General features: G+C 31.5%; 1 protein-coding gene across 3 annotated transcripts in view; it reads left to right on the top strand.

Annotated features, from left to right (window-relative positions):
• Efcab7 (EF-hand calcium binding domain 7) overlaps positions 1-12,167 on the top strand; it is a 51,756-nt gene that overhangs the window by 8,124 nt on the left and 31,465 nt on the right. For all 3 annotated transcript variants that reach the window (XM_047566256.1, XM_047566246.1, XM_047566237.1), the window contains exons 6-8: positions 33-228; positions 663-781; positions 8,668-8,809. In XM_047566256.1, the coding sequence (XP_047422212.1) occupies positions 33-228; positions 663-781; positions 8,668-8,809 (457 nt within the window). The remainder of the gene's footprint in view (positions 1-32; positions 229-662; positions 782-8,667; positions 8,810-12,167) is intronic.

Below are 12,167 nucleotides of genomic sequence, written 5' to 3'. Positions count from 1 at the left end.
TTACCCACTGGACTACTTTTTGTTTCCTATAGTTTTGTAAATTATATATGACAACCAATGAGCAATGTCTCAAGACTACACTAGAAAAACTGGAGGTTGATAGTAAACTGAGGTGTCAACAGTTTGGAAGCCATGTTGAAGGGCCCTTTGAAAGGGACCCATCACCAGTACCAAAACAGTCACCTAGAATTATAAGAAAAAATGACCAGGAAACATTCTCAAATAAAGGTATGTACTTTCAACCCAAAGGATTTCTTGATCAGCAATGAAGGGTCATAATTCAAATAAAAATTTCCTTCCATCTCAGCTTATCAGTGATAAAACAAATGAGAATCCAACTTTTGTTAGCTACCATTTCTAGACTGTAAAAATCTATTGAAGTAAAATTTTATTGTGGAACTTGACTTTGCTATGCTCATTATATTTTATTAAAACTAAAATTTCAGACTCAAAGGTGACATATTGAATTGAGGAATCTTATTAGTAGCCCATAAATTAGGGGCCATTAAAGTCTGATAAATATAAAACTTTTGACTTTATTTCAATAGGAAGAACAAAGAGAGCGAAATTATATAATAGACATTTTATACAATACTGTGTTTAGAAAACTCCTATCTACAACTTTTCATAATGTTAGACCGAATAACTGTTACTTTTTACAGGTGACACAAGGAGTCCTTTACTGTCAACAACTAGAAAGTTCAAAACATCTGTTTCCTTCACAATTACCATGGATGCTAATAGTAACCAAAACTCAAAGTTAACAGAGCCAAATTTAAAGGTATAGTATTTGAAATTAATATATAAACTTTTTCTGAAAACACTTGACATTAAATATATTAGTAACTATTCAGTGTGTATAGAGACCCAGTAGTTTGAAATAATTCTTTGAAGTTTTTCCTGTAGAATGCAGCATTTCTACCTGTAAACCACTTAAAATGTCTTTAAAGTAAAGATAATGAATAAGAACATTACTTAAAGGGTTTTAGTTTGAAAATGATGACTCTTAAATTTTTTAACTTTGATGAGTAGATTATGTAATTATATACTTTAGCAAGCAAATTTTTTTGTTGTGGTTTAACAAATAACTGTCCATAGTGTTTCTTATAAATAAATCATTCATTCAATATCAATTCCTATGAGAGAAAGACAAGAAAGTCACTTTGCTAAGTCAATATTTGTTGAGTGTTAATATTGATCTTCTTCCTTTGTTTTTACTTTTTAGACTCAACCTTTACTAGTTTTCTTTCAACAGAAAATAATAGCTACAGAAATATAAAACATTAACTGGAAACTGCTAGGATACATTAAAAATGTGCACCCAGAGACCTCTGTAAAAGGGGGAAAAATGGTTATGACCACATACTATAACTGCTGTTCGAAAACTGAACTGATTGTTCTCAAGAGCTACATTTTTGTTTCAAATAACAACTCTGTATTTGTTATTGAACTCTGAAGTCCCTTATATCTTTAAATTGCTAGACAGTGACATTTGTTCTATATTAAAATTTTAAAACATTATCTCCAAGGAATTTGTTCAGACTGTTTAGGAATCTATACACCCTAAGCAATTTGGTGTGCATGTCCAATATGTTCACACAATATTTAGTGTCCCAACAATATTATTTTCCACCAATGGCACTTTTTTGTGTTTTGCAAAGTTAAATGCTAATATAATTAATTTAGTTAAGTAATTATAGTTTATCTGATTCAAAAGATTTTGTAAATAAGTGTAATTTTATCCAGCACAAAGATACACATAAATATTAATGTTTGTTATATTAAATCATAATAGACTTTTCCTCAGTTCCATTAGTTGAGCTCATAATCATACAATTTATTTAATTTAGTGCATCTGAACAAATAATCACTAAACAGGTAATGTTTGCCAACTATTTTGCTTAGTGTAAAATATGAACCTTGAATTTAAAGAATAGAAAATTTTAATTTGATTATTAATAGTATATACCAAGGTAATATAGCATAGTGTTTCACTTATTCATTCATTATATTAACAAATATTTTTGATTGACTACTCTGTGCCATGCATTGTTTTAGGTATTGATGAAGAATTTTTGATACAGACCTGAACTTGAATTCTAGCTTTTTTTCCTTAATAAATTGGTAAACTTGGCTAAATTTATCCTCAGCCCTTCTGAGTCTCAGTTTCCTTATCTATAAATTGGGAATGATAATATTTAGGATTTTGGAAAGATTTAAATCATCTAACAAATGTAAAGCATTTAGCTGAGTATCAGGTGCAGGCAATATTCACTTTAATAAAAAAAATAGCTTTGTTACTATTACAGAACTAAGAAATGGCTGTAAGTCTTTATGTAGGAATGATATAATAAAAATATAGTTTAAGAAATGTTTTTTCTATTATTATACATGGAAACTGTAAATTAGAGATACTCTCTAGAGGTATCTAAACATAAAGTGATGATAGTGTGGCCTAGCAAGGAAGGGGCAGATCTAATAGGTAATGCCAAAATTAGCCTGGAGCCATTTCTTTTGTATAACAAGAGTCCACTTAAGTTTTACATCTAAGGCAACAAAAATAAGGAATAATGCTGACGATAATTGGGAATTAGGTGAAAGGTACTAAGAGGATTTAATAATTAAAAGAAGTTGGCACATTGTCAACTTTTTTTTTTTTTTTTTTTTTGCGGTGCTGGGGATCGAACCCAGGGCCTTGTGCTTGCAAGGCAAGCGCTGTACCAACTGAGCTATCTTCCCAACCCCCGCAACTTTTTAATTCTGTGACTTTCTTATAAATTTAATGTCATTTGGAGGTATTTTTTATCTTTTTATATCCTGTTTCTGATCTCAATATTTCCCTCTGTTATTTACTATCTGGCATTTCTTTATTTCTTTTTTTTTTTTTTTTTTTTTTCTCTTTTGGCATCAGGGATTGAACCCAGGGATGCTTAACCACTGAGCCACACCCTCAACCATTTTTATTTTTTATTTCGAGACAGGGTCTTGCTAAGTTTCTTAGGGCCTCACTAAGTTGCTGAGGCTGGCTTTGAACTTTCAATCCTCCTACCTCAGCCTCCTGAGTCACTGGGATTATAGGTGTGTACCACAATGCCCAACACTATCTGGAATTTCTTATAGGAACTCTAAAAATCTTTGGCCTTTTTGTTATTCAGCAGTGTTCAGTTCTTTGTTTTCATTTTACTTTGAAGTAATTTTGTTTAATTTCATAAACTTTATACATTCCTCAGATTTTATAACACTGACAAGTACTTGGTTATGAAAGAATAGAATACATTTCTAAATGGATGATTAAATTAATTTTCTTCAAATACTTTAAATCTACTTTAAACAAGTTTGGGTACCTCAATTTCATGTGGAACAGAAAAGTATGGAATTGGGATAGAAAATGGGAGTAACTTCAGAAATTGAAAATTTTAATTGTAATGGGGTAAGCATAAGCCAGATTTTTCTTTTCTTTTCTTTTCTTTTGAGTCAGAGTCTTGCTATTTTGCCCAGGCTGGTCTTGAACTCCTGGACTCAAAAAATTCTCCTGCCTTAGCGTCCCAAATAGCTGGGACCACAGGTGTGTACCATACTCAGCAGCCACATTTTAAAACATTCATACAATTGGTGAAGGACTTGAATTATAGGAGGAAAATAAGAACTGTACCATGATATACATATATTACTTTCTACTGGCTATTCTTAGGTACTGAATTACTTAATTCTTTTTTTATCCTAAATTCTATATATTTGCTTAGGTTCTGTAATGTTCAAGGAATGTTAGGAATTTTCCTTTTGAGAGAGGAGTAGCTTCAACTTTCTTGTGAAGGTAGTCATGACTAAAATTAGAGGAGGCCCTAAACTGAGTTGTAAATTCCTGAGATGCAGTACTTCCTATATTCAGACTTTTAGCTAGAATATGCCTAAATACATGTTTTACACATTTGTGTATTGTATGTTTATATGCACACACAGCACATATATTGTACAACCTATATGTTACAAATGTTGTATATATTATACAGCATATATGCTTTACCTACATGTTATGCGTGCATACCATATTCATGTGTTATATACCACATATATGTTATACAAAAGTCTTTCTACATGAAAATACAAATATAATCATTTCAAGCTAAGAACAGATCAGTCTATTAATTTTTGTATAAAATTTATGAAATTACACCAAATAGTTTTGTTACAATGGTTTATTTTTCAAAATGTTTTATCAGTTTCCCTGTAAATTAGGAGATAATTCACATCAGTTTTTCCCTTCATTAATTTATTTAACCTTTTATTTAAAGTATTCTTTACTAACAAAAAGTTCAATAACTTTTTATCTGCTTGTTTTAACATACTAAAAGCAATAGCTTTTTAATAATTATATAACAGAGGATATCTTTATTAAAATAACAGTAATGATAAGTTCCTCCTCTAACAAAATCAGTGGCAGATCTGTTTACTAATTCTTCTCACCTAATATTTTAATAATAATACATTATTTGTATGTCAGAATAATGAGGTTCACTATAGTAATCCAAAAAAATGTAACTTTACTGATATATTTTGATAGCTGTTTTCTACTTTACTATGTGTAATTTGTGCTTTTCAGCATTCCCTTATATGTTATGAATGAAAATAAATAAAATAAGTTGTTTACATTTATATAATTTACTTGAATTGGTAGAATATAGCACCACCTCATGCCCTATATAAGAATTACATGATACTATTTTATTTCTGCTTTATATTGTTAAAAAATTATACGTGGAATTTCATTCTAAAATTTTTTTAAAACTCAGTATCCTTTCTGTTTTCTCATAATACTCAAATTTGTCAACTTAATCTATAATCCTTTTTAATTCATTTATTTGAATGAACCACCAGTTTATTAGTACTTTTTGTTTTAATTTGTGAAATTTTTGTCTAGATCCAAGAGAATACATATTGAGTGACTGAAAGTCTATTTATTTTCAAGGAAATTTTAAGTTGAAAGAGCATTGTGTGTTTTTTAACTCTGGAAGATCTTAAGAAATCAAATGTTTCCTTTTAAACAGTGAAGGTACAAATTCTCCTAGTAATGTTATTTACTACCCAGAACAGTCTAATTATTACACTGAAGTTGAGTTGGTATCAATCATGTGGCATTTGCCTTACTCCTATAATAGCTCTACCATTTTCTAGCCTTACTAACCTATAGATAATATGGCAATACATAGTTTGGCAGCCTTTTTATAGAAACTTACAAATTCCTTCTATTATATTATTTTATAAAACTGGAACTTAGGAAGATCTCCAATATTTAAATTCTTCCCAACTCGATTTTTATAAAGCCATCTCCTGTCAGTCCATGTACTGCTCCCAAAGTCCCATCAACTATGGAAAAATTCTTCTATCTTTGAGTTTCCTCAGTAGCCCAAATTATATTAACTACCACTATAGACTAATATACCAATACATGTATTAATTCTTTATAATTTTATTAGAACAAGGAGGATCTACTATATCATAATTACAATGCAAATATAGTAAATCTTGCAGCTACTAAATCTACAGATTTTAGTAAGAAAACTAAGTAAGTTTTTCTTAATATTTAAATGCATGGGTAATTCAAATAATCAGCTTCATTACACTTTCTTATAATGATATTATAAAACAAGTTTCTTTTAAAAATTGCCTTTAGAAAATCATGGAAGATATTTAAATGTGAAGTAAAACTTAGAATATAACTGGTAGACTGGAGAGAAAATAAGAACTAGATTTCAGCTCTGGTTCTATTATCAGTGAAAACTGTGATATTTACCTACCATTTTATTTTTCAGACTTTTTTCATCAGTCAAAAAGGAAGTATGCAACTATCTTGTTTTTGAGACTCTACCTTTAATACAGGTTGAGCATCCCTATTCTAAAAATCCAGAATGCTCCAAAATCTGAAACTTTTTGGGTGCTAACACGATAACCACAAGTAGAAGATTTCACACCTGATCTCGTGTGAGGGGTGCAGTTAAAATATAGGCACACTAAAAATATTACATAAAATTGCATTCAGGTTATGTATATAAAGTATATATGTGCTAGATGTGGTGGAGTACATCCTAGCAATTTTGGGAGACTGAACCAGGAAGATTGAAGTTCAAGGCCAGCCTTTGGCAACCTAGCAAGACTGTCTTAAAAATAATAAAAAGGGCTGGGGATGTAGCTCAGTGGCAAAGCACCCCAGTACTGAATACATATATGAATGAATAAATAAATAAAATATGAAACAAAATGAATTTCATGTTTAGACTTGGATCCCATTCATTATGCATATACAGATATTCCAGAATCTGAAAAAATTCAAAATCTAAAACACTTCTACTGTCAAAAGTTTTAGATAAGGGATACTTATCAACCTATATTTATATAAATGATTATCCCTTTTATATTTATCATACCAGATAGGTAAATATAAAAAATATGTTCATTAAATGCATTGAATGAAATTCCATCTGATAATGGTATAAACAAAATTAATTGAGAAGAAAATATTTAATTCAAGAATTGGCTCAAAGAGTAATTTGTCTAAAATGGCCATATGAGTATATCATTCCTTTCCTGCTTTTAAGCAGTCATCATTGTCCAAAGTCATATTGATTATGTTAATAGAAAGACAGTTGAATGAATAGGACATAACTTTCTTGTGTATATATATGTATACACCACAGTGAATCTCAACATCGTGTAATCCACAAGACTGGAACCCTGATTAGAATAAGATATACTCTGTGTTTGTAAAAATATGTCAACATAGACTTTACTGTCAGGTATAACTAAAAAGAACAAATTAAAAAAGAGATTGACAGGGAAGCTAAATGATAATCTGTGCATACTCTTATTAGTAATTGAACTTGAACTTTTGACTCAAGCACAAGTGTGAACCTCATTGTGTTAAAGATAATAAAAGTTTTGTATTTGGTACCCTAATAATATTTTCTTTTAGAAACATGATGGTAAAAGCATTGATCCAAAGTCTAGAACTCTAGACCTACTATTTTAGTAAACTCCTTGTTAAACTTTGAGCTCATATAACCTCTGTTTACCTCAATTCTGTGTTTGTTAATTAGCTCAGTGGTACAGTGCTTGACTTGCATATGTGAGACCCTGGATTCAATGCCTAGTACTGAAAAAAAAAAAGACTAATTCATATCTACTCTACATTACCTTATATGAATATTGTTGAAATATCATATATAATGACTTGTTTCTGTTATGGGCACTATACTTAAAAAGATTAATTCTAATAATTTGTCACTTCTTAATTTCTCAGAGTTAAAAATACACACATTTTATGCCCCAAAGTTGCAACAATGCATGTGACTAATGACTAATAGTTCAACAGTAATGATAAAATCTTAAAATCTTAAGTTTAAGAAGGAATCTTATAAATCTTATGAAATCTGTATAAGGTCACTATTAGAAAGGATTACATAATGTAAAATAATAGGGATTTCTTTCTATTTTATATTTCTCATTTTAAATGTATTAAAGTATTAAAATAATTGACATATAATAGAAAATGATGCATAAGTATGTTAATATAATTTAGTTTTTAAAAAATGAGCAAGAAATTAATTTCAATGTAAATTATTTTTGGTCTTACTTTTTCAGTACCATAGTAGGTCTTTCTATAATGGATTAGAAATATCTGATGTTATTGTTATAGAGCTAATGCATACCCTTTGTATAGTTATCAATATTATTAAAGCCTTGAGCTTAATATCTATATGTCCTTACAGATAATCATTTAAAATCTTTATAAAATATCTTCAAAGCCTCATTAGTACTCTATTTTTGGAAGTCATTATGAATAGAACAGAAACATGTCTTACATTAGTTAGGCAAACCTAGTAATGATAAAGTGAAAAGCATTTTGCATACATGGCAGTTTCTCATAGTTTCAATAAAGAATCCTTTACTTTCTTTCAATGTGCCACTTTCAAATTTTACTTAATTCTAGTTATGAGATTCTTTATAGACATATTACTTCAGACTAGGAGAAGGGATTTGGCTAGGCTATGAAGTAGTGGAGCCTATATAGAAAGGTCTTTATTCAAAATGATATTTTATGTTTATTAGCATAATTCTGTAGTTATGAAACTTTTATTCAGTGTTCTTCTAGTTACCTAGACTTGAAGCATTTACTTGGGTTGTTGTAAACTTTATCTTTAAATACAATATCACTCTTTCTTTCAATACATTTGCTTCAGTAGTCCTTACTTCTTCATTCTTACTGTGATCCCAGTACTACTATTAACAATTATTATACAGCTATATATTTATTGCTTTGCTTCAGTACTTTTGCCACTTTCATTAACTTTGTTTTTCTTATTTATTCTCCATTATGTATTTTTCTTTTTTATTTAAACGATGTTGATTCTTCATGGCATAATTCACCAGTTTCCCACTCAGTTTATAACAGTGTCCCCCTCCATTAGTCAGACTATATAGATTTGTTGAGCACCTACAACATGCCAGTTATGACTAATTTCTGTCATGCCTCTTGTTTTCCTATGTTGCGCATTCTTGGAGGGCAAGGACTTCAGTTGACATTTTAAAAATATCTTCCTTGGATTTCTTTTCATTAACTATGCTGGAAACACCTAATGAATATTGTTTGAAAAATTATTTCCTTCATTTCAGGACTGGCAATATGTACAATCAAAAGGCTGCTTCTTCTTAGAAGAGGATGGTGAAATCATTAGTCATCAGTACAGGATGCAGATAGCTCAAAAGTCCATGATTTATGTAACAATTAAGCCATTAAACCTGAGTCAAGTTGAAGGCAAGTTTAAATTATGTGTATTTTTTAAAATATCAACTTGTACCCTCTCTGAAAACACTTATGTAAGTATTTAGTAGTCTTTGTTAGTGAAGAAAGTAATCTGCCTAAGTAAGAAACAAATAGTTATGTTGCAAGAAAGATAGTGTTAGTTTATATATTGACTGTGTTACCAGTTGCTTTGTGTATGTTTGTGTTTAAAGCATGTTTATTTAAAATAAAATGTTACCTAATTTCTTCATGATATAGAATTAACTTTTATATGCTAATTAATCTTAGTCTTTTCTGTTTATCATTTTTAAATTAAGATATCTAAGAGAAGTTCTATAGGAGCATAATTTGAGATATGGAACTATAAGTAATTTTTAATACCTTTGAAGTCCATGTCTGTTACTGAGGCAATCTTTATTAATCTTTACATCATGGTAATATTCTTTTCTAGTTAAAAGTTAATCATTTCCGGGATGGGGAGATAGCTCAGTCGGTAGAGTGCTTGCCTCTCAAGCACAAGGCCCTGAGTTCGATCCCCAGCACCGCAAAAAAAAAAAAAAAAAAAAAAAAAGTTAATCATTTCCTACTGTCTAAAATGGTTATTATGTAACTTTTAATCAGTGAAAGATGTCTACAGGGGTGCTTTGTCCAAGTATCCTTTTAATATTGATTGTTCCAGGTCAATCTTCTCTTTTATGATGTTTTTATATAAATATTTTATTGTTAGAGGAAGTCTCCCCCACCTCCTAAAACAGAATTTGAAAGTTTTCCCTGAATATCTTATCAAATACTTAAAATGTTTGGTAGTTGATACTTTAAAATAATAATTACAATAGTAATTTTTCAGAGGGGAATCAAGATAGCCCTGTAAATTCAGCATTGTCCCTGTGTTCTCATGAATGATTATTTTTTTCATTTATTTATTATTTATTGAGAGACATACACCAAGCATCAGTTTAGGTATTTAGGATATATCAGAGTACAAAAAAAAGACAAAAATAACACTCCTCATTAACTTACATTTTAGTGAGGGAAACTATAAACAAACATGATACATAGGAAATGATGTGGTATGTTAGAAGTTGTAAATACTATGGGAAAAAACACAGAGGGAAAAAGGAATGAATGTTTATGGTAAGTGGATTGCTATTAAAATGGAGTCAGTCTGTGCTTCGTTAAGATAACATATGATCTCAGTGACTCAGGAGGCTGAGACAGGAAGATCGCAATTTCAAGGCCAGGCTCAACAAACCACTGAGGCCCTAAGCAACTTGGCGTAAGGCCCTATCTCAAAATAAAAAATAAAAAGGACTGGAGATATATAGCTTAGTGGTAAAGCACCCTAGGGTTCAATCTCCAGTACCAATAAATAAATAAATAAATACAATACAATACAATACATAAATAACAGTACCAATAAATTAATTAAAAAGGTGACATATGAACAAAGACTTTGAAACAGGTATTTCAGTTGTCAACTGTTGCATAGCAAAGTGTCCCAAAATTCAGTGACTTAAAACAATTAAATGTTTGTTTACTCTGTAGGTGTGGTAGACAGTTCTTATAGTATGAACCAGGCTTGGCTTTTCTCTATAGGACATACACCTCTGTGGTCAACTACAGGTTAGTTGGTGGCTGGCTTTTGCTGATCTTGGCTGGGTTCTTTCCTGTGTATAGAGTCTCATTTAGGACAGCTTAACCCTGCCTCAGATTATTTCTCATCCTCCAGTTAGCTAGCCTGTCCTTGTTCTTATGGTGTAATAGGAAATCTAAGAAAAAAACGAAACAAAAACAGAAAGCACAATAGAATCTTCTGAGGTCTAGGCTCAGAACTTCTTTTTTCTGTTACTCACTAACATCACAGGCAAGTTCAGATTAATAGGGTTGGGAAATAGAATTGATCTCTTGATGGAGGAGTTGAAAAATCACATTGCAAAAGCCTGTGACTACTGAGAGGGACAGCCATTTTTACTGTCTTCCACAGAAGGCAAACAATTAAGCTTTATGAGTGTAGGGGTTATCATCGCCCACCGCCCGCGGAGGCAATGATAACGTGGACGCTTCTTTTTCACACGAACAAAAAAGCCCAAAAGACAAAGACCAACGAACAATGAACAACGAACAACGAACAATCACCTTTATTTGAGAAAGTGTCTGGGTTATATAGCAAGCATAAGCCAATCAGAGTTCTGAGACAAGAATCACCTCTATACAGCAGCCAATCAGAGTTCTGAGACAAGAATCACCTCATATACAGCAGCCAATCAGAGTTCTGAGATATTAGCCTATCAAGGATCAGTCTCTAGGCAGTTACAAGAATCACCTCATATACAGCAGCCAATCAGAGTTCTGAGATATTAGCCTATCAAGGATCAGTTTACAGCAGCCAATCAGAGTTACTTATAAGTACGGCTTATTCTGGCAAGCTGCCAGGCGCCATCTTAGAGATCAGGCCAGGGTGCGGCTCTGGGGCCCTCAGAGCCCGCCCCTGACAGGGGTGGTGTCCCCGTGGCTAGAGTCAAGTTTTCTCTTTATCATTGATTTTTCAAGTAGTTTGAATATATATCTAAGTGTTTTTGTTTTGTTTTGTTGTTGATATTATTGTTTTGGCATTTCCTCTGGTGGGGGTTCCCAGAGATTTTTGGATTTGTGACTTCTTATCTTTCATTTTGTTTGAAAATCTTCCTTTATTTCTTCTGCCCTCTTTGTTCTTCCACTAATGTGATGCCTGACATCTCTCTGTTTGATTCTGCACCACAAATAAGCCAGTTCTTCTATCAGAGTCTCTCTTTGGAAAAGTTCATCTTTCAGGCTGTTTAGTTGCCCAACCTCAACTCTGATGAGTTCAAGAAAAGTTACAATTTTGTAGTTCACCCAGTTTTTCTTTTTGTTCGAGCAACACTCTTTAGTTTTCTGCTTCACTAGAGGATCATAAGTAGACTGCAGGACATATTCTCACCTACATTTTAACAAGAGCCATCAGGTTGATCTTTTAAAAATATTTAGTGCTGAAGAGTAATCAAGAGATACCAAAGAGTCTAGCTGGGATGTTTTTGCAGAATTCAAGAAAAAGACTGGCAATGCTTTGAACCAAGGTGTAGGCAGGAGAGGGGATAGTAGAGATTCTAGACATATTTTGAAAGTAGAACTAGAGTATGTCCTGAGGACTAGTTTTGATATGTGAGAAAAGACTTTAAAGATGATTCCAAGATTTTTGGATTGAGTAATTGGAAGAATGAGTTATCATTCCTTCTGATATAGAGACAAGGATAGATTGGTAGTTTTTTTAAGGGATTGAAAAAGGTCAGGAGTCCATTTTTGGAAACAGAAATTTGGTGGAAATGTCAAATAGGCATTTGGTTATATGGAA

The sequence above is a fragment of the Sciurus carolinensis genome, chromosome 1 (assembly GCF_902686445.1).
Source record: "Sciurus carolinensis chromosome 1, mSciCar1.2, whole genome shotgun sequence".
Lineage (NCBI taxonomy): Eukaryota > Metazoa > Chordata > Mammalia > Rodentia > Sciuridae > Sciurus > Sciurus carolinensis.
This window is presented reverse-complemented; position numbering and strand designations above follow the sequence as displayed.